Source organism: Uranotaenia lowii, chromosome 3 (assembly GCF_029784155.1).
Source record: "Uranotaenia lowii strain MFRU-FL chromosome 3, ASM2978415v1, whole genome shotgun sequence".
NCBI lineage: Eukaryota > Metazoa > Arthropoda > Insecta > Diptera > Culicidae > Uranotaenia > Uranotaenia lowii.
This window is the reverse complement of record NC_073693.1, coordinates 246,622,205-246,649,891: the sequence shown is the minus strand read 5'-3', so window position 1 is coordinate 246,649,891 and position 27,687 is coordinate 246,622,205. Positions and strand designations below refer to the sequence as shown.

General features: G+C 36.6%; 1 protein-coding gene across 1 annotated transcript; it reads right to left on the bottom strand.

The window, feature by feature from the left end:
• Window positions 1-758: 758 nt before the first annotated feature.
• Window positions 759-27,436, bottom strand: LOC129753265 (uncharacterized). The gene is made up of 3 exons (XM_055749063.1): window positions 27,214-27,436; window positions 826-943; window positions 759-777 (listed from the first exon to the last, which is right to left on the bottom strand). Exons 1-3 carry the CDS (start codon window positions 27,434-27,436, stop codon window positions 759-761), a joined length of 360 nt encoding a protein of 119 aa, XP_055605038.1.
• Between the last annotated feature and the right edge of the window lie 251 nt (window positions 27,437-27,687).

The window sequence follows — 27,687 nt, the reverse complement described above, 5'->3', positions numbered from 1 at the left end:
TGCTATTCATGTTCAGAGAAATAAGTTCTACTCTCGGTATCTGAAGTCACGTTCGTTATCTCTGAATAAACTTGGATTTGCTGTTAACAAGAGAATCTATATCAATGAGAATCTCTCTCCAGCAGCCAGAGAAACTTGCTCTAACGCTCTGCTCCTGAAGAGAAGTGGGGCCTTACATGCTGTGTACACTCGCGATGGAATTGTGTACGTGAAATACAAAGCAGAGGATCGTGAGATGTGTATTGCTGTACCACCAGATGGCTGCAACGTTACACGATTTGTCTATGTATCGTGTGACCAACATCTTTTAAATAAGTGGTCGTGAATCTCGTTTTTAAGCTTTTTTTCCTCATATTTAAGCTTTTTTTGCCTTGAGAGCATAGGAGACGAAAGCTCAAATCTGAGGAAAAAAGCTTAAATCCGTCAAAACGAGGGGAAACAAAGGGGAAATCTTAGAGATGTGCTCTATACGGTTTGAATAGCGTTGCCGCCGTCTGTGTACCACCTGGATCCAACATCGAAGAGCTGATCAAAACAAATACCCTTTCCAAATAGTTAATCTCACTCCTTTCAATCCTATTCTCACGATCCCATGACTCCCCTCCTAAAAGTTATGAAACACAAAAAACCTATCCTGATATGCTTTTGTTTACTCTTTCCAATCCCATCCTTTATTCCTGTGATTCCCCTCCTGAAAGTTATAAAAACAATCACCCTTTTTCACTTAGCTATTCTTCTTCCTTCCAATCCGTTCCTGCTTATCCTTTGACTCCCCTCCTAAAAGTAATCAAACATCATTAGAATGAATACCTCATTCCGATGAACCTGAGGATCGCACACATGTGAGGATCGTGGATGTGATGATCGAGGACCTGAGGATCGTGGACGTAAGGATCGTTGATGTGGGAATCGTAAACGCGAGGATCTTGGAGCGTGTCGATGACTTTTTAGTTTATCAAATGTTGTGGTTCGTAAACAACTTTTTTGCGTTGCCTTTTTTATTGAATTATATAAGAAAAAGATGAAGAAACATAAAAGTAAAGTAATTAATGTGCTCTTACCAATAATTGTTTTTGAAGGTTTTTAAAATTACTAATGGCTGATAATACCAGTAACACCAGTTCTTAATCTTTCCAAATAAAATTTCTTTAGCTTGTGTTAAAGTTTGCTTCATTTAATATTGGAACAAATTCTTTTGCTCATTGTGGCGCTCCTAGTGGACGGATTTGGAAACTTTTTTCACCCACGTGTCGGGAAATTCATTACCTTTCACCATGTATTTATGTCATAACACCAAACGATAGCATTTTGTAAACAACCGCCATGGAAGCCGAACGGAGAGATCAAATTGTGCACAGTTTTGTTACGAGTACGAGAACGAGAATTTCTTCGAAACAGCAATGAATAATTTTTTTTTTTTTTTTTTTTTTTTTTTTTTTTTTTTTTTTTTTTTTTTTTTTTTGTTTCGATTATAGTCGTTTTAACATCTTTATGTCATTCGCGACTTATATCAACGATGAAGTTGGCGGACAAGTCAATGAAAAACTTATCCGGTACAACTGTTATCGATGTTTACTCTTGGGCTCGAACTCACGGACATCGGCTCAGAAAGCAACTGACTTGCCAACTGAGCTATATCACAAGCCCGAATAATTTTTTTAATTTTTTTTTATGAAAGAGTAAAGAAAATGCTACATTTGTATGAAAAACAAATTATGAATTTGTTAATAAATGACTGAACTACACGCAATTGTTTGTGTTCCAATATTAAATGAAGCAGACTTTACATCCGTCGAACTTGGTCAGCACTTAGTCGTACAGCTTTCGAGCACGGATTCTGGCCACATTGTTCTGCTTCAGCGTCCGTTTTGGCTGTTTGCTGGCTCGGAATGACCTTATTCCTTCCCGGAGACGAATTCGTCGCACCGTACTGTGAGCGGCCTGGAACTTATTGGCCAAATCGCGGTCTGAAAGATTGGGATTCCTCTTGCCGGCCTTGATGACTTTCCCACGCAGTTTCCGGTCGACAGTTCCACTCCGACGCTTCGAATGCGGCTTCCGAGCCGTCGTCAATGTTTCCTTGTACTGCTTGATAACACGCCATACGGTATTTCTGGGCATTTTAAGCTGTTTAGCTAGCTTCGATGCCGACAGCAATGGATTTTCAAGAAAACTGTGCACAATTTGATCTCTCCGTTCGGCTTCCATGGCGGTTGTTTACAAAATGCTATCGTTTGGTGTTATGACATAAATACATGGTGAAAGGTAATGAATTTCCCGACACGTGGGTGAAAAAAGTTTCCAAATCCGTCCACTAGGAGCGCCACAATGAGCAAAAGAATTTGTTCCAATATTAAATGAAGCAGACTTTAACAGCCAAAGCATTTATGCTCGTGAACTAGCAAAACTTGTTTTTTTTTTTTTTTTTGTTTCGATTATAGTCGTTTTACCATCTTTATGGCATTCGCGACTTTATCAACGTTACAGTTGGCGGATCGTTATTGAAAAACTTATCCGGTACAACTGTGTTCGATGTTTACTCTTGGGCTCGAACTCGCGGACATCGGCTCAGGAGACAACAGACTTGCCAACTGAGCTATATCACAAGCCGCAAAACTTGGTGAATTGCGTAATTTATAAGAGATCTCAAATATCGATATTTTTTGTGTTAGTGAAACCTGGCTTAAAGCTGGTATGGATGATGATTTGGTTTCAATTGATGAATACAATATTTACAGAAATGCTCGAATTGGCAAACTAGGCGGAGGTGTGATTATATATGTACGTGAATAAAAATCTGCGAGCTTCAGTTGTGCTGAAATCAAAAGATGCCAATCAAACGCCTACAGAGTTCATACTACTTGAAATATATTCTGGTTCTGAGAAGTTCTTGATTGGGGAATTCTATAACCCTCCAAATAATGATTGTTCAGACTTATTACACAGCATTTTTCCGATTATTCATCGCAGTATGAAAAACCTATTTTCTCGGAGATTTCAATACAAATTTTTTGGACAACCAATCTATAAAGACTAGAAATTTTCGTGACATTCTAACCTTACATAATGCCTCCAGTTTGGAAAATGAACTCACATTCTTTCATAGTAATGGATGTTCCCAACTGAACCTCATAATAACCACGGACTATTCAAGCATTCTTAGATTTAATCAAATCGATTTTCCAGCATTATCTTGACACGACCTCATATTCGCTTCTTTAAATATAAATAGAGAAGACACAAATGAATTCCACTTATTCAGAGACTACAACAGAATTAACATTCATCTTTTGAACAGGGAACTTAATTCTATTGATTGGGATTTGTTTTACAATGTCGACGACACTAACATTTTAACAGATTACCTTAATTTGACTTTGAAAAATCTTTTTGAAACATGCGTTTCCCTAAGACAATGTTCCTCCTCTTGAGGCCATAACCCATGGTTTGACGTTTCTACTGCCCGAGCTATTGTGAACAGGAAAACATCACCTAGCAATGAGCATTTCAACCTTTACAAAATAATTCGTAATAGAGTTAATACTCTTGTCAAAACTGCAAAGAAAAGATACTATGAAAGATTCCTTGATTCAAATCTATCCTCAAAAATTCTGTGGCAGAGACTAAGGAAATCTAAATAAGCAAATCTACTGAACAGCCTTCTAACAATTTTTCAGCCGAAGAGATTAATGAAACTTTTTTTAAATCTTTTACTCCTAATGACAACATTGATCTGATGGGCTTACAATCAAATTGGAATTCTTTTTCATTTGATACGATTCACGAAAACGACGTCATTATTAGTTTGTCTGAAATTGATTCGAACGCTTGTTGAATGATATTCCTTTGAAATTCATACGAAAATCATTCCTATTAGAAAAAAAATCAACATTGAATACGATTGAAAACTTGCAGATTATCAAAAGTATTTGAAAAAGTTTTAAAGAAACAAATCAGCAGTTACCTAATCGAAAATAAGCTACTCAAAAAGCTTTCAAATAATTTTGGGTTTTCCATCTCTGCGATTAATTTAATAAGATCATATCTATCTGATCGATTCCAGTCAGTGTTCAATGACAAACAGTACTCATCACTCTCGCCAATCACATCAGGTGTGCCCCAAGGTTCTATACTGGGTCCAATATTTTTTACAATGTATATGAATGGCTTACCAAATATTTTAAAATATTGCAAAATTCACATTTTCGCCGATGATGTTCAATTATATTTTGAATGTTCTAATCTTAGCGAAGAAACAATCAATGTACAGTTGAATCTTGACTTGCAGCATATCTATGCTTGGTCTATAAGGGGTTGTACTCCATTTACCCGAAAACCATTGCCCAGAATGAAAAATCCCCAGAATTCCAATCGCCAGAAAGAACCATTCCCCAGAATTTTTTTCCCCAGACGAACCATTCCCCAGAAAAATTTTCGCCAGAATGTACCATTTCCCAGAAATTTTTTCACCAGAATGAACCATTTACCAGAAATTTTTTCGCCAGAAGAACTATTTCCCAGAAAATTGAAAACATTTATCCCTACTAGAAATTAATAAAAAAAAAAAAGGAATTGTTACAAAAAAATGGGGTTTCTTAACTTAATTCTTTTGCGGCAAAGCCGCAACCAACGAGGATGAAGGGGCTGAGGCGGCACAAAGCCGCCGAAGCTCCCAAATCCGAGGTGGCCGCCGACCCGCCGTCGGAAGCGGCGGCCCCATTACATTGGTCTAGGTCTGCCGGGGCTTCCTAGGTCTGCGTGAAAGCTAGGGGTGATCCCTTAGCCCCGTCCGCCACGCGACAGCGTGAAGGACAAAACGTCTTCCAAGTTCGAACGCGCAGCGTGAGGAGTCGGATACCAAAACGGTTTTTTAAAGGACCATGATAAGCATTGAATCAATTAAAGTACCCAAACCATAAACAAAGCACAATATTGGTTCTAAAATAAATTTAGTTGGAAAATTTCAAAGTCTTAGTTTCAACAAAAAAATCATTTTGAAAAAATTAATTTCGAATCATATGAAATATTCAAGAATTCATTAGAAAAAAAAAAGAAAACAAATAAAAATACTAGGGGAAAAAATCTGGGATTTGTGCCATTCTTGTAAATGTTCCATTCTGGGGAAAAAAAATTCTGGGAAATGGTCCATTCTGGGAAAAAAATTTCTGGTAAATGGTGCATTCTGGGGAATTTTTTTCTGGGAAATGGTTCATTCTGGGGTTTGATTTCGGGTATTTGTCATTCTGGGAAAAATTCATTCTGGGCAATGGTTTTCGGGTAAATGGGATACAATCCTATAAGGAATGCCCTTCGTTTGAACGTGAGAAAAACACAAGCCCTTATTTTAAACTGCAGTAATGTATCAAATATTTCGCTTTCTATCAATAATACTGCAATCCAATATGTTCAACAAGCTGTTAGTTTCGGTTTTAAAATTCAGTCAAATTTTAACTGGGATGTCCATGTTATGCAACAATGTGGTAAAATATATTCCTCGCTAAAATCTCTTAAATACAATCAAAAATTTCTTAATACAGATTTAAAATTAAAACTTTTTAAAAATTTCATTTTTCCTCATTTTAGGGGAGAGTGGGGATACTTGATCCCCTTTTCTTATTTTCACCATATCTTTTTGGAAAAATTTAGTAACTCGCCGTCTTTGACATTTTCTGACAGCTTGTAACTTCAAGTTTCTATGCTCAAAAAATTAGAACCGTACTTGAACCCGTTGATGAACAAGAAGCATTTTCGTGGGAGTAAAAAAATTGCGATTTTTCTGAAGTTAGGGGAGACTTGTTCCCCTATTGAAGGAGACTTGATCTTTTATTCAGGAAGCCCTAATCCTTGTATAAAAATCAAAAAAAAACCCCAAGATAGAATGTTAATAGACTATTTTGGTCATGTTTGTTCTCATTTCACAAACTATAGCAGACATAAGAAGAAAATTCTATAACTTTGTCTCAACGCTAATAACATTGCATACTTAAAGGCGTTATTTTTTATAATTAAGAGAAAATTAGTAATTTTTGCTCTTTTCTTCAGACAAATGGTTTATAAATATAAGTTTTTGGATAAATATTAGTACTTTCGTAATCAGCAATCATAACGATCAATTCAGAAGAAGAATATGCCGTTTGGAAGGGGGATCAATTGTACCCAAATCTAGGGGATCAATTTTACCCATAATCAACATTTTAGAAAAAAACTTCTGAAAAAAGTTGAGAGTTTTCCATTGCTTTGAAAATATGGCAGTATGAAGTTCATTTTACGCTCGAACGATTGATACATTGGAACAAATATTTTTTTCATAGTTTTCCCATGTAAGGAACATTTTAAAGTGATGAAAAAAGATCTTCAAGTTACATTTTGTGAAATTTTTCAAACAAAGTTCAATAACTCAAACAATTATTTTGTTAAAATTTTTTAAACTACAGCATTGTTATTTTGCTCATTTTGGCACATTTTTCTAGAACATTTGATCTTTGTAAGACATTCCAGTTTCGAGATATAGCTAAGGAATCAAGTATCCCCAGGGATCAAGTATCCTCATTCTCCCCTATATCTTGTGATTTTTTGCTTTTCCAAGTTTCCCAAAACGTTTTGAACGGACTTCGTGTAGCACTCAATGCCCACGTTAGATATTTATTTGATCTTTACAGTTTCGATCACGTTTCACACCTTCAATCCCGCCTTATCGGTTGTTCATTTGAGAATTTCCCTAAAATTAGATGCTGTTTATTTTTGTTCAAGTTGATTCAAACCAAAGAACCTCAATATCTATATAATAGGCTCGTTAAACTAAGAAGCTCTCGGTATTTGAAATTTTTATTACCACGTCACCGCACCGTTCTATATGGACTAAACAAATGTCAAACAAACGATGTCCTGTAACAAAAAGGAGCAGGACATTTACCGTAATTTTACAGGTCGAAAAACAAATTACGTGACGTTTTTAGTGTACAACTTTTTTACAGGACATTTGCTGTAATAATAAAAGAATCTTCGTTAACTTTTAAGGAAAACAATTTAAAATTACAGGTTTTATTAATTTCAGTTGATTTATTTTAAAGGTTCCAGTTTTTAGCGACACGTAATAGTCGAATTTTTTTTCTGTGTAATATACAAGCCAAATTGAGCCTGTTTGGCACTCAATATATACATGCTTTCAAACGTAGAAAACAGTTTTCAGGTATTTTAATTTCAGGCTTAGTCAATTATGATTATCGGCAAAAATTTCATGTTGATCAAAGTTACCCCGGTGAATTTCCTCCAGTTTACGGTACCTACTCGTACATACACTCTACTATATTCTACTCTACATAACTCTATTTTTCCCTTTTCTTCTATTCTCTCCTTTACTCTGTTGTTTTCCACTCAACACTACACAGTATTAAATAATCATGTACACTTACATGTTTTCAGCTGAAAATAATTGGAACAAGTTATTCCTACTAAATTTACATGACTTATGACGTAATGTAAATTCCCGAAAAGAATAAAATGCCATTGTGAATTTACATGACAATAACAATGAAACCATTCTGGCTTATTAATCCTTTCTAGTTTTGAATCATAATTTATCAACTGCTAGCCATCAGCCTTGTAACAAAGCATGACATTGATTAAATAGATACTCATAAAGTTCATGTTTACTCGAAATCCGCAAGCTCCAGATTTGAAACAGCATTTTCTTTGCGCATCAAATCGAACTTGCTGCTTACCGGTCGGCCGTTCGGTGTTTGTTTGTGAAACAATCTTGCTACAGGGTTCATCTGAATTTTCGTTTTAGTTTCGTCAATACTTTTTGGATGGATGATAATGAAAAAAAATTGTCATTACTTTTCAAAAAAGGTAGCACTAAGTTTTTTTTTGTTATATCAGACTTGTTATTTGTTCGTTGTACATTGAAATGTTCTTTGCAAAATGATGGAATTGTAGAAAGGAAAGGGGTAATGAAACTTGCAGAAGTCGGCATTAAAACGCCATTCGCTAGTTAGTTCGCTACATTTTTTTTGTATATTTATTTTTTAACTTTATTTTTGGAGAACTTACGACAAAAAAAACTCCATCACCTTATGGAAAATAACATTTATCAGCATTACTGCTTGAATAATTTCGCTTAGTGGAGTTTGTTTCTTCGTTATTTCACCAGAAATCCCGCAAGACTTCATTTCAACCTTATCGGTTAAAGTTATTCTTATATTAAAAAATATTTCAAATTAGGGGCAAGAGGTGAACTGCACCTTAGAACAAAATATGTTTTCTATCCAATAATGTATAAACTTTTATCGAGTAATAAACTATACTTAAGATTTTTTTTTACAAACGAAACAAAAAAATGTTTTTATGAACAATTTTAAAAGGATTTTACTATTTTACATTTATGAATATTTGCAAACAATAAGACACACCCTGTGCGCGACTGCAACGTGTTCGATTCCAAACATTGTTTCATGCAAAATTCATGTAAAATTACAACAAATTGACACGAATGAGGAAACGCATGGTTTTTTTCAGGACTGCGTTATAGTATACAACACATCTGACCGAAGTTTACATAAAATAAAATTTTACATGAAATGTAAAGCTCAGTATTTTTTTCTGTGTATTCTACTTAAATCAACTCTACTCTACTCTACTCTGCACTGCTCTGCTCTGCTCTACTCTACATTACTCTTCTCTATTCTGCCCGACTCCACTTTACTTCACTCTACTCAACTCTACTCTTATCTACTCTTCTTTTGTTTACTCTACTAAACTCTACTCTACTCTACACAGCAAAAAAAGTATTGCTATATTACATCAAATACCTGCACATAACTTGAGTCGCAAATGGTACCTAATTTTACATTGTCTTGATGTACCCGGCAGTTTGGAGACAAATAATTTGTTTCGTACCGCTGATCCATATGGGCCAAATTTCCTAAAAATGAAAAAAAATATGAAATTTGCTTTGAAGCAGTGGGTTTGCTTATATTTTTAATTAATTTTGGAAGTACTTACAAGCCAAACAAATACAGCTGAGGTCCACAATCCGTTTCTTTATTTTTGAAATGAAATCAAATTCCAACGTCAACAAAGGAAAACATTGACTACTTGATGCGATATTACATAGAAGGTTTTGATATTACACTTCACGACGTATTCACGTTGTGTACATCATTTAGATGTATTAAATATTGCAACAGAAATACGTAATCCCCAGAAATTACATCGTCCATCGTTACATTATTTTTTGCTGTGTACTCTACTTCACTCTTCTCTATTTAACTCGACTTTGCTTTACTCTACGCTTAACTTTTATACCATACATTATTCAACTTTTCTTAATATTAAAAGTCATATCCCCATTCACACAGCTTATACTTTATTTGTAAAAATAACACGAAGATACGGTCCAGGGCAAAGCTGTTCATCAGAAACTTTTGTTTGAGATTTTTATAGATTAGCACATACCCGAACTCTATAGGTTAATGAAAAATCAAGTTCGTTTTAAAGAACAAAATTTTAATTTTACAACATAAACCCTTTAACAAAGATTTACTCGTGAAGCCAGCATGTAAAAATTCTGTTAAAAATCAGACAGGATCAAGGCAATCGAAAGACTCCGTTGAATTCAATCACATAAGGAGATTTGCAACTCAAACAAATGTTCGTACAAAACCAAAAATCTTCACTAAAAAGCAGGGATTGAAATGCTCTTGCTCAAGCGGCTGAGCATCAAAGCTCCTGAAGCTCGAGAGCGAAAAATGCTGGAGCCAATTCTAGCTCACCAATAAATGCTCACATTAAGCTCATACCTCTTCTGGCTCTCAGAGACAAGGTTTTGCATTTTGCTTTGAGTATGTTAGCTCAAGGAGCCGAAATTTCTTGAGCTTGCTGGCTCAGCAAAATTGTAACACTTGAGCCAAATGATGTGTATTGACTATGCTATTGCGGTGCTGTTTGAGCCAACGCAGCTGACGCAATAGCATGCAATTGTTGTTGTACGCCGGCCGGCGTTTTGTATGGATGAATGCATGGCTTGGAATGGACAAAACACACAAAGAAAGCAGGCGGTGATTGGTGATCAACCACCTGCAATGGAAATTTCCGCTGTCTGCTGGCTTTCGCAATAGCATGCAATTGTTGTTGTACGCCGGCCGGCGTTTACCGGCGTTTTTTATGGACACATACACTGCCGGCCAAAAGTTTGGGATCACCCGCTAAAAAACATGCAAATTTTGATCGTTCATATCTCAGCCGTCTTAGGACATATTGCAAATCTTTTGAACTCATTTGAAAGATAATGAGCAATAGCTATTTCGGAGTTATTTTGCCCAGAAATAATGTTTTAGTTTTGCACCTAAAACTTAACCTAAAGTTAGAGCATTTTTGAAAAAACGCACTCAATATTCAAAGCCGATCATCTCGCGATAGGGTGGACAAAATTTCAAAATTTGAGTTGCATTAGAATCCTTATTCTATACTTCTCAAAACACAATCAAAAAATTTTGTGCAAAAATTTAAGAATGTACTTTTAATTAATAAAATAGACACTTAAGTTATCGTCCAAAAGTTTGGGATCACCCCTAGTATGGTGTATCGACCAAAAGTTTGGGATCATTTTTTCAAAAACATGCAAATTTATTTCATTCATATCTTTCTCATCTAATATCGTATTGCAGATCTGAAGGGTGCATTTGAAAGCTTAGGAATCGTTGTTTTTTCATAAATTCATTAAAAAATTATATTTTAAATCCATAACCATAAAAAATTCACAATCATAAGTGTGAATTTTCAAAAAACAATTAATTTCAAGTAAATTGTTTATGGTTTTCACTTTAAAATATAATTTTTGTATAAATTTATGGAAAAACAACAATTCCTAAGCTTTCAAATGCAGCCTTCAGATCTGCAATACGATGTTAGATGAGAAAGATATGAATGAGATAAATTTGCATGTTTTTGGCCAATACACCATACTGAGGGGTGATCCCAAACTTTTGGACGATAACTTAAGTGTCTATTTTATTAATTAAAAGTACATTCTTAAATTTTTGCACAAAATTTTTTGATTGTATTTTGAGAAGTATAGAATAAGGATTCTAATGCAACCCAAATTTTGAAATTTGGTCCACCCTATCGCGAGATGATCGGCTTTGAATATTGAGTGCGTTTTTTTGAAAATGCTCTAACTTTAGGTTAAGTTTTAGGTGCAAAACTAAAACATTATTTATGGGCAAAATACCTCCGAAATAGCTATTGCTCATTATCTTTCAAATGAGTTCAAAAGATTTGCAATATGTCCTAAGACGGCTGAGATATGAACGATCAAAATTTGCATGTTTTTAGGCGAGTGATCCCAAACTTTTGGCCGGCAGTGTATGAAAGCATGGCTTTAAAACTAAAAACACACACACAGAAAGTAGGCGGTGATCGATGATGAATTTTTTTTTCAAATTGCGACGTTGCCAATTCTGGCACGAACAGCACCATTGAAAACAAGCTCAATAAATTTGAAACGTTTGAGCCTCTTTGAAAGCATGAAAAAAAAATAGCTCAAGCACTAGAAAAACTGAGCTTCCTCCCTAACTAGAGCTTCGCAAAATGGACATTAAATAAAAAAAGACTGCGAAGGCTGCTCTGCTCTAGAATTGGTGCAAACTACAACGTCGTAATTACGGAGAATCTAATGATTAATTAGTAAAGTTACTTTTTCGTTGAAAATTCAAAAAAATCGAAGGATTTTTTCAGCTTTAAAAGCATAAAATCCCAGAAGAATTCTTGTTCTTCAATGCTGGTTGATTGCTCCAATTCAAATGTTCAAAACTTGAATATAGGATCAAAATTTTGAAGGAAAATGTTCTAGGCAATTTTGTTGGTGCTCCTAATTAGACTGAAGTCATCAAGCACAATATTTTTGAACAAAATCACAATCTTTTATTGAAATGAACGTAAACCATGTATTTAACGGTTCATCCAAGTTTTTCAAAAATTTACCATTTCAAAGTTAGTAGTGCTGGTAACTATAACAAGTTTAAAGAACCCTTCAATTTGTTGTACTTCAATAAACTTCGCGACAAGCCCTTTCATTTGTCATTTCACCTGATGCTATAAAAAATTTACGATAAATTACAAGAATCTTCGCGAAAAGCCTTTCATTTCAAAACTACTAGTGCTGATATCTTTTACTAGTTACTACAACCGTCCAAGACTGATTTAAATAATCCTCGCGCAAAGCCTTTCATTTGGCGATTTGAACGAAAATTTCGATTTACTATTTCATAGTTACTAGTGCTGGTAGCTTTTACCAGTCAATAGAACTAAAAACATTAATTTAAATAATCAAGGCAACCAGCTCTTTTATTTCACGTTTTTCCCGAAAATTTCGCAATTTTACTATGTCATAGTTACTATTGCTGGTAATTTTTACTAGTTACTAGTAATGACAACATTTATTTTAATAATCTTCGCGACAAGCGCTTTTATTTGGCGTTTTCCCGAAAATTTCTAAATTTTACTATTTTATAGTTACTAGTGCTGGTAACTTTTATCAGTTACAAGAACTCTCTAACATTGATTTTAATAATCTTTACGACAAGCCCTTTCATTTGGCGTTTTTCCCTAAAATTTTGAAAATTTAATATTTCATAGTTAATAGTGCTGGTAACTTTTACTAGTTACTAGAACTTTGTAACATTGTTTTTAATAATCCTCGCAACAAGCCCTTTCATTTGACGTTTTTCCCGAAAATTTCGAAATTTGACTTTTCCATAGTTACTAGTGCTGGTAACTTTTACTAGTTACTAGAACTTTGTAACATTGATTTTACTAATCTTCGCAAAAAGCCCTTTCATTTGAGGTTTTTCCCGAAAATTTCGAAATTTCACTATTTCATAGCTACTAGTGCAGGTAACTTTTAATAGTTACTAGAAAAACTAACATTTATTTTAATAATCTTCGCAACAAGCCCTTTCATTTGACTTTTTTCCTGAAAATTTTACTATTTCATAGTTACTAGTGCTGGTAAATTTTACTAGTTACTAGAACTTTGTAACATTGATTTTAATAATCCTCACGACAAGCCCTTTAATAGTTACTTCACTTGTGCACAAAGAAAGTAAGCGTTGGCTCGAACAGCAGCAGTGGAAACAAGCTCAACCAATTCGAATCGGTTGAGCCAACAAGCTCAAGCTCCTCTGGAGGCATGAGCTAACGAGCTCGCGACCAAAAAAAAGAGCTAAGGTTTCTTCCAAATAAGAGCTTAGCAATACGAAGCTCCGGAGACAAAAACGATAGGAGCTTCGTCGACTGCTTTGTCAGCGGAGCTATGGAAAAAATGAGCTATGAAGCTCGCTCAAATGAGCTTGATTTTCAATCCCTGCTAAAAAGTTTTCAATAAGCAATGAAAGCGCTGCTTAATTTAGTTGATGATTTTGTATTAGTGCAAGCAGGATGCAGCTAATCCTGACAGTTTTTACGGGTTTTTCTTGAGGAGAGAAAGAATAGGAGAAAGTATTCCTAAATTCCTAAATGCGCTTACAAGGTTAAATATGCCTACGGGTAGTTGTCGGAATTTCTAACAAGATAACATATTCAATCAATTAATTTTGAGGGTGATACGCTTTTGACATAAGTCAAGAAAACTTCTTAAAAATGTACTATCTCAAAAATATTTTAAAATTCATACATGGTTTGTACCTTTTGATGTAATATTTTGACTTCTAAAAATTATACATAAAGAAGCTCAGAACAAAAACTTGGGTATTTTCTGTTTCTCATTCAAATAAACTATGAAAGTACCGTATTCCGGGGTAATATTGATCACTTTTTTCAATATTTTTCGATAATTTTTTTCTGTTAAGGGGAATGTGGTATGTTTTATATTTTTAAAACCAGTACTGGACTCCTATAAACGTAAAACATGGATTCAGAAATTTATTAGGCTTCTTTAAATTTGATTTAACAATTGTTATCGTCTCTGTTCAGAATTTGCTGCTTTGGGGTGATTTTGATCAGTCTCTATTCTGACGGATTTAAAGAGTTTTCTTGATCATAAAGGATACAAAACACCTTCATAATGTTTACATGTGCTAGTTTATCAATTATCAACGGTAAAACAAATTTAAGCTTTAATGAAGTTTTCATAATGAATAGAAAGTGGAATAAGGGAGTGTTTTTTTCAATCATGTTTGTAAAATGCCTCTATTCTTAAAATACAGGTTAAATAAAATAACTATATGGTTTTTATCATTTCAACTACGAATCTAAGCTGTAACTAATATCTTAATAGAGAATTGAAGATCTTAAAGCAGATTTGATAAAGTTTTTCCTTTTGATAAACTGCCTTCAAATATGGCAACCCATTGTCGTATGAATGTTAGCAGTTTCTAGCATTTTCAATTAAATTATTCTTAAATATTTCCAAAAAACAGAAATTTAGCCATAGACATAGATAGACGCATTTAGCACTCACGGCATTTTTGACAACAGTTATAATAAAATCGTTTTCTCGAAAAGTGAAAGAGATTACAACATATAAATTTCCCCAATGTAAGAAATCAAATGTCCGAACAGGTGTATTTAGTTTTTGTACACAAATATGTAATATTTGAATAAATCAATATTCTGCTTAATAAGGGCATATAGCCTCCTTCTCTCCTAACTTTTCGCTCCCATCACCCATAGCAATTTAAAAAAATCAAGTAAAAAAATTTCCCTCTAAAAAAATTATTTAAAGTTTGATGTTTTCCTCCGACATCAAACCCCCTCTACATTCCATAGGTTAGTTTAAATCACTTTTTGAAGTGCAAAACCCCAGCAAAATAAATCGCAAAACGCCCATGTCTGTCATCAACCGCCGAAAAACACTTGCAATTACGCTGCTTCTGCCAGGTGGATGCGAACGCTGACATCATTCTTGGGGCCGATGATTTAGCGCTGCGCTATGCCCGACATGCCGGTAATTCTTCATTAATTTAATATAACGACTCTGTAGGTTGCTAGCTGATGCTGTTTTTCCTCTCTGCTTTTGAGGAAGGACATATGAGCAACATTTTTCTCGGAAGCGTACGCCTTGACGCTGGAGATGTTTTTGTTTTTCGGTTTTCGGCTTAAATATCTGAGCCCCATCAAGGGTGACATTTGCTCGCATCAAATGTCACCGAAGCTTGCATTTTAATGGCGCAATTTACTTCGATTGATAATGGATATCTTAGCTCAGGAGGATTAAGATGTTCTTTTGAGGACAACTTTTTGGGTGTTTGAGGTGAAGCGAAAGTACGTGAGATTTTTTTGTGAAATTTTCACGAATTAAAAGTATGATTTTAAAATAGTTCTGGGAACAATTAAATTTTTTTGGATATTTGCGACTTATCAAAAAAAAAAGTTAATATTCAAATAATGTTAAACATAGAACCTATCGATCAAACAAAACGCACACCGGAAGCTCAATCATTCAAAAAATCCCAGGAAGTTGCTTCCGCATCAACCCACAAGGATTGAGTTTGAAAGGTGCAAAAAAAAAAGAGGAATTCTATCTGCCAATCGATTTCCATTTCATCGCTCGACTTCAAAATGATTGATGGCTGTTGATGATATTTGATGATAAGCGTTCATTCAAACCCGCAGCCCCACCTCTTGAATTCAGCGAAATAGAAGCGATCAAATCAGTTCAACCTGTTTTTTTTCTTTCACTTCTCCGAGTGATTTTTGAATGGGATAGCCGACGGAAAAAAGCAGCAGCATTCGACCAATCCGTTACGCATTATCAATAACCACTTTCGAGTGAATCCATGAATGCAGCACACGTGTCCGAATGATGACGACGATACGGATGAGCTGATCCGAGCTGATGCGAATGATTTGCATGCGTGCGGTTGAAAGTGGATCATTAAATCCGATCGGTATAGGCATAATCGAATTTTCTTCTACCAAATGATGCTCAGTGTTTAATTCGATTTAGTGAAAAGTTCAATTCGTGGGCAAAATATTGTGCGACCGGATTATCAAATCAACCGGAACAGTTTATTGGATTTGACGATGCGTATCATTTTCACTAAGCCGCGCTACGGATGAATGTAGGCACGCTGGAATGTGTGCGGTTTTGGGTTCGTGGCCAGTTCTGTAATCCTTCAAACGAAAAAAAAGGTGGATTGCACTGATAGGTTTTCGTGAAAAAGTTGTAAAAAGGTGCGTAACATATTCATCCCTTTTTTTTGAACGTAATGGTTCTTGGAGGTTTCAACAGCTTTTCAAAATCCTCATCAATCAGATAATCGGGCTCATTTCTCCTTAACTACGAGTTATCTATTTTAGGTTATTTGTTATTTGCAGAACATTAGGGTAAGAAGGATTCAATAAAACTCAACCGATTAGGATTTATACCACAACGTTATGTTCGTATTCTGGTTTATGGTTCATTCTTACAGGTTTGGACATGAGAAGCGACCATACTGAACCGTATTTTGTTCCGTCAGGATTATTTTCCTCGGAAGTCCCTAAAATTTTATTTTTAAACTTATTAAGTTTATGTCAAATCGAGAATTAAAAAAAAAAAAGAAAAATATTGTGTATCTGTAATATACAAATTGTTCATACCTAGAACTCTATCTTTGAGAGAAACATTCATGACACAAGGAAGATCAACATTTCTTCTGCCGAACATAAAGCATGGATCACTACAAATCTGGACGCATTGAAACAGGTCTATCTCGGAGCTATGTAAACGAAATAAAAATGTTTTGTACTTGAAATGTAGGGTTTTTATTGCACTTTAAAGGAAAAATAATAAAAAAATTATTCCGATGTTGTTTTGATGAATTTTCGAACTTTTGGTTGAGTATCACTCATTATAGTTTGAACACCCTATTCGCTGACCTCAGCGGCCATTTTGTTCCACAATCTCTTCATCTCTGTTGCCTTCCGAGTCGTCCTACCATTCTTCTTCATCTTCTGTTTGACAATTTCCCAAAATTTTTCGATAGGGCGGAATTGAGGGCAGTTGGGTGGGATGATGTCCTTTTCGACAAAATCCACCCGTTGGCCCAATACCACTGTAGAACCTCCTAGCTGTAGTGGCAGCTTGCCAAATCTGGCGAAAATTTAACTAGTCCTTTGTGAGATCTAATGTACGAAAAAAAAAGTTTTTCAGGCATTCCTCCTTGTAAATTTCGGAGTCCATGGTCTTGTTTTTCACAAAAACCGGAATTTTTCGTCCGCAGCTGCAAATACCTTGCCAGATCAAACACTTTCTTGCAAACTTATCAGCAAAAACGAATTTGAAGTTGCCGGGGACATCACCATGACCAGTGCAGTGCACCACTGCAGTGGCTTTTCATAATTTTTGGCCAGAAAGCTGCCCAAAATCCATCTTCACGTACGTTTCGTCATCCATGAGGATGCATCCGTCGAACTTCGTTGGAATCTTCTTCTATAACTTGTGGGCACGTCCTTTGGCTACTTAATTCTGCTTCAATGTCCGGTTTGGTTGCTTACTGGTCCGATAGGATCGTATTCTTCGCGTAGACGAATTCTGCTGACGGTGCACCGGTCGGCGTTGAATTTCTTGGCAATGTCATAGTCCGACTACCCTGTGTTTTCCTTGATCGTTCTCAACACCTTCAAATGCAGTTTCCGATCCTTAATTCCACTATGACGCTTGGTATGAACCTACCGATCTATAGTACGCATCTCACGGAAACGTTTAAGAACGCTACACACGGTTGATTTGACCATTTTTAACGATTTCGCGTTTTTTGAACCCGACCACGTCGGGTTTTTGACGTGAGTGTTCAAAATTTATTTTCATCTCGCGGCTTCCATCACGTGTAACTTTTTTGAAACAAAACGAATCGTAATGAAATTTTCAGCACTGGTAGAAGAAACATTCCTCTACAAAGTGCTGCCAAAACATTCCAGATCTGACAACTAGGAGCACTATGGTAAAATAAATAGTGCGTCCAGATTTGTTGTGATCCATGCTTTATCTGTTTGATGTTTTGGAGATTATTGTGTTACTATGCATCAGATCCAGACGAAACCTCATATTCCGGATTTTTACAGGACGGAAAATCAGTTCTTGATTTCAAATTATGTATCAAAGGAAATGAACAGGGATCGTTAACTCTAAATGTTTTCGCAATAATTTAAGTGGGTTTTCATGAATTCTTTCAAATATTTTTTTTATTTATTTATTACAAATGAGCAAAACACACATTGGTCCAAATGATGACTTAAAATTAATTTAAAAAACAGTATTAAGCCTAATTACCGGGTTCTCATTCCACTTAAAACTTTACTACGGAAAACATCTCTCGAAACGTCGAAGTCGAAGTACTCAGAAAATCGGTTGAATGTTTTCACAATACCGATGATAGCGCTATTAGCTCCATAATTGTTCAATCGATCAAATGGGAACAGACAATCGAAGGTCTTGGTTTCTAAGTCCATGGGATCGCACACAAAGAGGAATGGCTTCTAGGAGCGTGGGGCAGTCAATTAGCGATATCAAGAGATCGGCGACGAAGAAAACTCGCGCTGCGTTTCTGCGGGCTTAAAGAGTGTCTATGTCTATGAGACGGCATCGATGTTCATAGCTTGGCAAGTGAAACGAGTCTTGCCAAGGCTGGTGTCTAAGGGCGAATCGCAAGAAGCGCCGCTGTATGGCCTCGACCCGCTCGGCCCCATTCTGGTAGTAGGGACACCAAACAGCTGATGCATATTCAAGAATAGAGCGAACGATACTGCAATATAAACTTTTCAGGCAATACACAACTTTGAAGTCCTTGGCCCCACGAAATAAGAATCCAAGACTTCTCGAGGCTTTGTCGACAACGTCGTTTGTGTGTGTCCTGAATTTCAGCTTCCGGTCTAGAATTACGCCCAGATCGTTGATGTGTTCTACGCGTGCGATTGGCTCATCTCCGAGGAAGTACTCAGTGGAAAAAGACTGCCGCCTTCTTGAAAAGCTGATGACTGCACATTTACTGCGATTCAAAGGTAGACAGTTTAAGCATAGCGTCGTGAGCATAGCATACCTTTGGGCCGTCGAAGAGTGAGAGCGCATCGTTGAAGTAGATCAAGAAGATTATCGGCCCTAAATGGGTTCTCTAAGGCACACCAAAGGAAGCAGAGAATTGTCTGAAGAAAAAGTCCCCCGTGCGAACTGTTAATTTACGTCCAGATAGGTAGCTCCGGAGCCAGTGAAGAAGAGTTCCACAGAAACCCAGGCGTTCCAGCTTTCCAATGGCAATATCGTGGTTGACTTTGTCGAATGCCGCAGACAAATCGGTGTAAATAGTGTTGGTTTGAGACTTCGCAGCAAAACTTTCATGCACGTAAGAAGTAAACGTTAGAAGGTTAGTTGTCGTTGAGCGCTTGGGCATAAATCTGTGTTGATCGTCGGAAAAAATATTCTTACAGGAAAAAAAATCGGATTCAAGTTCATCAATTCGAATAGTTTGGCTACTGCGCATAATGCTGAGATTCTCCGGTAGTTGTTGACATCTCTCCTGTTACCCTTTTTTATACACCGGAAACATGTAAGCCTCCTTCCACAGTGAGGGGAAGATGGCTCTGTCAAGCGAAGCTTGGAAAATAAGCCTGCTGACTCCTGAGCAAAACAGGCATGAAACGTTTAATAAAAGTAGCAGGTATTCCATCCGGACTCGTAGAGAAAGAATTTTTGAGCTTAGCTGCTGCTTAGGACTGCATCGTCAACCACAATGTTGTTTAAAGAGAACCCGGCAAAGAGATCCACGATCAGAGTTCGCCGTAATAGCATCCAGAAACATTTGGGTTAGCAGACCAGGTTCATTCCGCTGACTTTTAACATGTTTCCAAAACAATTTTGGTCTGGACTTGGGATCGCGCTGAATTCGAGCTAGATAGTTTTGGTGACAATGTTTGCTGACTTTTTTGTAAACAGAATTTAGTCTACGATAAATGTCCTTAGTGTTGGAGGATCTTGATTTGTTATAATTTCTAAGGGCACGTATCTTTGCAGTCTTTAGTCGTCGTAGCTCAGTCGTGAACCAAGGAGTGGATGGATGATGGTGTACCGCTTTAACGTATGGAGCAGGAGTCCCATCGCTGGCAAAGCAGAGATCCAACATACGACCGTTTTCGTTTGTCACGCTGTTAATCTGCCTCAAAGTCGCTGAACTTAGGGAATCTAATATTACGTTCGATAGGGTCGAAAAAGTTGAGCTTACTGAATCCGGGTAGAGAAAGTTACTATGGTTGAAGCAAACCAGGCAAATTGAAGTCACCAATCGCTAGAATGTCATCTTCGGGTGTACAGAGAGAGCTTACTTTAGATAAGCAGTGCGAAAATAACTCAGCTTGGGTAACATCTCTCGTGCGGTCAGGAGGTAGATACAGTACGCGGGCATAAAGTTTACGGTCTCTAAAATCAATACGGATCAACACAAATTCCAGATCCCCCCAGGAACTGCCTTCGATCAGCAACACTGGGAAATCTGACTTAACGGCAATCAACACTCCGCCACTGATGGTCTTTTTGCTATTACATGAACTGCGATCTCAACGAAACACTAAATTGTCAGGTCCACATATCTGGCTCGAAAGACGGTACGGTCGTTCAGCCATGTTTCCATGAAGGCGACAATGTCGTAACAGCAACATGAGCTTGCGAGCAGATAGTCTGCTGGACATGAGTTCATACCTCCGACGTTCTGGTAGTACAATGTTATCGAGTCCAAAGTTTCCTAGGCAGAGCTGGATCCCTGAACACTAGAAAAGAGTGTACTATCAGGCGGAGGAAACCGGTTGGGAGTGCCATACTTGCCTAAGTTCACAGGCTGGAGAACCCCTGCGCTACAGACGAACTCAGGGCCGGAACGACTGAAGACGCTGGAGGGAAACAGCACGACTGAGTCGAAGGGCAGAGGAGTCTCCATTAGACCTGATACGTTGCGTCCCGGTGCTGAAGGCCTTGTACAAGTTGCTACATTTTCGAGGTTCGGAAAAGAGCGTGTCGATGAACTAGTGAGCGTAACACGATGGTAGGCTCGCAGTGCACAGGAAAGGAAGAGTCTATCACGAGGAGGAAGGCCAGCATAAAATGGATACTTGCCTGTAGTTGCAGGCTGGAGAGCACCGTCACCAAAATCGAACACAAGGCCGGGACGACTGATAACGCAGGTGGAATCAGCGCGACTGAGTCGAAGTATTCTGAGGTATCCAAAATGCCCAATCCGTTTGCGTCCCGGTTAAGAACCATAGTCAGATGTAGGGTCGTCGTCGTCGTGTCGAAGCGGGGTTGGGTGAACTGAGGATCTATCGCTAGCAGAAGCTGGGGTTAAAACCCCGGAGTACCGGTTCCCACAGTAGGAGTAAATCGACTAGGTGCAGCTGTCGGTGTAGCTTGGCGGTTGGTTTGGAAATGGCGGACTTGAAAAGATTGCCTGAACAGGTTTTTTGAGCCAGAATCCTCGAACTCTCGAAATAGCACTTCAGCAGGCCATGTACTAGCGTCTAATGCCACGGGTTTTAGGCTAAAATCATCGCCGACTTAAAAAAAAAAAGATCGACTTGAGTTGGGATAAGTTGGAGTCTTTTTTTTACCAAAAGGCGTGCCTCAACATCATCGCATTCCTTGACAAGGTCCTCGATATCAGCTTCCTTCACGGTATTTTGAAGTCTGGCTAAGAAGATCCAAAACTTTTTTTTCCGGAGGTGCAACAGTCGCGATGCTCTTAGACGTTGTTGCCCTTATACCAACTGCTGGAGTCAGAATTGGCTCGTGAGGGGTTTTAGAGGGTAATCCATGCGACGGCGTTTAATTGATTGGATATCAAGTTTCGACCATGGGCTAACTCTGGTCGAAGAAATGTTCGGACAATCCAGAAATCTTTTCAACGCTGGCGTTGAAATTCCCGAATTCAGTTTGGACGTCAGCAAGCACAGCGCAATGTTTTTCACGCAAATTGCGGTACACGGATTCATAACACACCATAATGCGTTTCAAGGTGGCTGTTTGTACGAAAATCCGGTTGTCGCAATCCCTGTTCAAACACGTCTTCATTCATAAATATTTTAAATGTCTCTCGCTCTCAAAAAATAGAACGCCTCAAATTTGGCGCCAATAGCCCTGTGCCTGTATCGTTCAGGCAATAGATTTAGAACCCAATAAACTGCCCATCAGAAAAGTACGCACGCGTCCCTTTGTATTCGTTCCCGGTTGATCGTGGCAAAAAATATAAATTTCTTTTCTTGACCGAACCATCGCGTTTTTTATTCGTCTTTTTGTGCAGTATACGTTTGTCTAGCTTATTAAGTCTAGTTAATTATCCCCGGAAATCCCGATCATCGAATTCCGGTAAAAACAGTGGCCTTCTTTAATAATTTGGCACATTACACACATAACCAATGAAAACCTCTCACTTCAACTTTGGCCTTGAGTTGCGAAGAGCTGAGTACAGCATATTTGAAGTGAACGACGGTATCGCAAAAGCCTTGACACTTGATGCTATCGTTATTGTCATTAGCACTCATTGTTGAAAAAATATTTGAGCAAAGAATCACTAGAATTCCAGTCGATGATTTGGATCAGTGCTTAAACAGTTAATCTGCTTGATCGTGTGCAGGGGCCTTAAAAATTGCAAAACACCGACGGCAGCGATGGCCAAAAAGTTGCGGGAACGAAACCGATTGAAATTTCACCAGCCAAAAATGGATCACGGGCACTTTATAGGAACGCAAAATCACCAGGAACTTTTACGCAACGGTAGTTAGACCCGAAATTTGACAACCGTAATTTGACAGCTCAGCTGATAGGTTGCATTTTCGTCAGTGTAGCCGAGAAACACTAACCCAAATCATCATATGAAATGTATATCGTTTTTTAAGATGCACTAAATTATTATTTGAATGAATGAATGCGAGTTTTGTAAATTGTTAGGTATCGATAAGAGTCGGTTACTTTAAAACATGACATATTTGAAACATTCGTTGGACTGTTTATTATGTGATAATGTTGAATGTTTGTGTTAACTGAACTCTTTCAAATTTAATATTTTAAGTTGAGTTTGATGCACAGTATTTGTGTGGTTAAATCGAATGGCGATTTGCAACAAAGCTGTTTGAAACGTTTTTGGTTTTTACTTAATATTTAAATATTTAAAAACATATTTTTACGATTTTTTTTTGGATAAAACTATTTTTGAATTTTCTAATAAACATGTAAAAATACTACGTTATCTTTAAGGATGCATCATTTTTCAGTCGTTTTTGATGCATCGCTCAAGATTTTTCAGTCGTTATTCAAATGGTTATTCAAATAAAGATTGAAAAATCTTGAGAAATAAATCCTCCTTGCGGTTGAAAATCACAAAAACAGTAACTAAGAGGAAGCTGGCAAAAGTAATTCGACTACTTTTTGACATTTTTACCGAAACTAAACTTTGGCATAAGTTTTTGAAAATTTGTTCCGAACACGAAAATTTGTCAAAAAGATTCAAAGTTTGAAAGAAAAATACATTTTATTGTATGTTAACCCTTCGATTTTACGTATAAAAACACGGAGATAAACAATTCGAAAATAGCTCTACAGTCTTTCTTCTTCTTCCTTCGGATTGAACTTTTAAATAAAGTTTACCAAGGTTCTTTAGATAAATAATGTTCTAATCAGAATGTTACCATGTGCAGTAATCATTTTAAATGGTTTGAAATGTTGCTGAAATATCATGATTGATTCTGAAACATGATGTTTGTCTTAGTAAAAAAAACGCATGAAAGTGTTCTGAAGATTTATTTCAGTTTCAAAATTCAGTTTTCATGTTTGACGTTTGCGATAGTGCTTCTTCTTCTTCAGAAAGAGTTCAGAAAATCCATAATAAGTCTGAATGAGCAATATCAACATTAAAACAGAAGAATAAAATTTTCTCATGCAATTCAAAATTATCATGAGCTGGCTTCCTCCTATCATTTAATCTACAAATTAGTGAACTGTAAGATCAGCACCAGAAAGTGTAAATAAGTGCACAGCTTGCATTTCCATTCAATTTCTTGGACCAACATCTTTGCAAAGCTTAAAAAAGCATTGCCACCTAAAATGGGTTAATCGCAAATGATGGGCGACACTTTATTTTAATCATAGGGAGGTGTGACGGTATAAAAGCAGCTGTGTGTTAGTGGGGGCGGGGGATGAAAAGCTTTGTAATTTTTGCACAGCCACATCAAACGAACCCACGTTCATACGTAATGGTACGAAAAAAAAAAAGAAAAACCATTTTCCCTGGTCTTTAGCTTACAAAGAAAAAAGAGGAAACCAAATCGTTTAAGGAGCGTTGAGCTTTGGAATGTTTCGTTCATCCAGTTTAGTGGTAGATGGAGAGAGTTAATACATAAGCACACATACAAACAACATCACATTGCACAAACACACATACCCACAAATATTCTTTGGAAAAGCCAATAGAACTAATGATTGCAGTCTCGTGTTTTTTTGGCTCCCCCCAAAGAGAGAGAAAGTCGGGGGTTGCTTTGCTTTAAGGCAAGGAGCAAGGACCGGAAACGGGGAGAAAATTGTAATGAAAAGCAAATTCGCTCCAATAAAATTGTAAATCGACTTTGGGGTTTTTATTGCTCTTTATTAGTGTCGTGTGATTTCGAATGCGAATAAATTTAAGCCAGAAGGCGTTGTTGCCTGAGGTTTTCCATGCCACAGCTTTGTTTTTTATTGGCTTTCTCTCATCCTCTCCACTTAGTCTTTTTAAGTTGTGACTTTATTCTGCTTTCTTTTGGCAGTTGGGTAACCGCCGAAAAGTGGGAAATGCAAGTCTTTGTTAACTTTTATCCGATCTCTCTTCCCCACAGGGGTACTTTAACTGTGGCATTAAGATTTGTGTATTTGAATGAGATTCAAAAAAGAATTAGCTAGAGGAATTATGTTCTTCAAAAATTTAGCGGTGATAAAAGCACATAGAAATAAGTTTTGATTTAGTCAAAAAAAAAGTTAAGCTATACTCAAAAGATGATAAAAATCAAGGAAAAATTATGGGATGATTTCATTATAAGAAACTTTGAAATAATGCTGTCAAATTCCCTGCTCTGGATCTAACAATTGAGTTCAAAGCTAAATAAAATATCGATTGCGTTTGTTTTTTTTCTACAAACAACAGCGCAACAGCGAAGAATTAATTCTTGTTTTTACCCCTAAATGTATGCAGCACCCATACGCTTTTTTTTACAAGAGCATTTTTGACAGAAAAAAAAGTAAAGGATAATTTGAGGAAAACCAAAAATTTCTACTATTGGAATTTTATGCATTTTGGCATTACAAATTTATCGAAAACTAAAAATTTCAAAACATCCTCTTATTCATTTTTCGACCGGGAGTGATTTAAAGGTTATTTTCGGATTTCGGTCCTTCGGTCGAGATTTGCAACACTTTATGTGTTCTTTATCCATCGTTTCGAGTTAATATTCATTCTTTTTTTAAAGAACGCGGCGCAAATCCACCTGCTGCTTCTAAACGCTTTGATTTCATCAGGAAGAGTGTTCGTTTGCAAGCCTTCGAAAAAATAGTTATTTTAAACCAAGTTTTACCCAATTTGAAACTCGGCATGTAGGTTTTTAAATGTAGAAAAAAGTTTTAAAATATTTTTATTTTAGGCTTAGTTATTGGTGATTTTGTGGGAAAATTCCATGTTGATCACTACCCCGGTGATCAATGTCACCCCGTTTTACGGTACGCGCATTTCTCAATCGAAAAAGAGAACATCTACTCTTAAAAGAGTCAAATGGAAACCCTGTTCCAGAGCATTGATTTCGACTTAAAATAATAACATAATAAATAATATTATATAAAATTTATTCTCTAAGTTGCTTTGATTTTTTTCATTTTAATTTGTTACTAGCTGACCCGGTGTGCTTTGCTACACCTTTCAAAATCGGATGATATATTCAGAATTCACTCAAATTTTTATTGTTTTGTTGACATTATTTTAAATCAAATTATAACATAATGCATAAGCAACCGCATAAGCTGTAGCTGGAGTATCGGATTGCAATCCAAAAATAACTGAAACTAATATTCTGAATCTTGATCTATAAATTTGTGTTAAAGATCTGATAATTTTAATCTGTTTCTTTAAGCTTCGCCCTAAAAAAGGAGGGTCTCAAATAAATCGTACGCAAACAATCCAACTTATGTTGTTTAATTTAATCGACGTTTTTCGGCGAGTTTTACAAATTAAAAACTGTTTTTTACCAGTTGTCCAGACGTTTCGAGCTACTTTGGCGTTCGCTCCTCTTCAGTGGACACTAAAATATATTTTAAATTACAATTTAATACTACAATTACAATTTTTGATTTCAAACTTACAAATTACTGGCTTTCGTCCATACTAATTTGTTCTGGCTCAGTTTGTTTTGGTTTTCGTTTACATTTGTGTGTCAGTGTCTGTGTTAATTTGGAAATGACGGGGTCGTATGCTGTTTTAAAATTACATGAATCTCGTTGTCTGTTTACAACATTGTTGTCCCCTCTTAGTTTTATGTAAAAAGTTTCTGTAGTTATTCTTGCGTTGTATCCTGCTACTCTTTCTAAAATGTTGGTGTTTTCAAAATCAAAAACATGACCAGTTTCTAAGCTGTGTTGTGCTAAACCAGTGCTCATTTGTTTCGTTGATACATTTGTTTTATGTTGTTTGATTCGTTTTTCTAAAAACTGGCTAGTTTCACCAACGTATGATTTCTTACACTTTCCACATTTTATTTCGTAGACCACATTAATGTTTTTATTTTTTGGAATTTTATCTTTTGTTTTTGTGAAAATTACGTTTTTTATTTTGTCTAATGGCTGGAAAGCAACATTAATATCAAATTGCCTTAGATATCTGGCTAGTTTTTCTCCTAAGCCGGCACAGTAGGGGATGGTTGCAAAATTATTCATAATCTTATTCGTAACACTTAGGCTATTATAAATTTGATGTGTTCTTTCTTTTATAATATTAGAAACTAAATACCTTGGATAGTTATTAAGTTTTAGAATTTTGTTAACTGTACTCAATGTTTTTTCCCTGTAAACAGTGTGTGTGAGTCTTATTGCTCTGTCTACTAGTGCTACAACTGTGTTCTTTTTGTGTGAAAAAGGGCTTAATGAATTAAAATCAAGATAGCGTCCTTCTTCATCCTTCGGGAACCATTCTGTCGTGATAACATCCTCCTCTCGGCGCAAAATTGTGTCTAGGAACTTAATTCTACCATCAGTCTCGTGCTCGATGGTGAATTGAAGCCTCTGATGAAAACTGTTGAACGTGTTCAAAATTTCCATTTGTTGCTCGTTTTTGGCAGCGACCAAGCAATCGTCGACGTATCGCTTGAAAAACACCGGCGCGATTCCCTTTCCTCGCAGCTCAGCAAGCGCAGACTGCTCGATCCGTTCGAGAGCTATTGAAGCAACCACAGGGCTCAGTGGTGAACCCATTGGGACTCCAAACTTCTGGGCGTAAAATTTTCCGTTGTATTGAAAAAATGTAGATTTTAGCACCAGGTCCAATAGTTGTAAAAAACTACATTTTTCAATAAGTGTATGTTGTTTTATTTCATCCCAACGGTTTTCAATAGTTTCCATGGCAAAATCGACAGGCACATTTGTAAAAAGGGAAACAACATCCAACGAGAATAACGAACGGATCGAGCAGTCTGCGCTTGCTGAGCTGCGAGGAAAGGGAATCG

Excerpts from the sequence above, each read along its gene's own strand:
- LOC129753265 (XM_055749063.1), bottom strand. The coding sequence starts at position 27,436 with ATGGGTTCACCACTGAGCCCTGTGGTTGCTTCAATAGCTCTCGAACGG. Across the intron at positions 944-27,213 it reads CATCGAGCACGAGACTGATG|TCATCGACACGCTCCAAGAT; the intron begins GTAGAATTAAGT and ends TAAACTAAAAAG.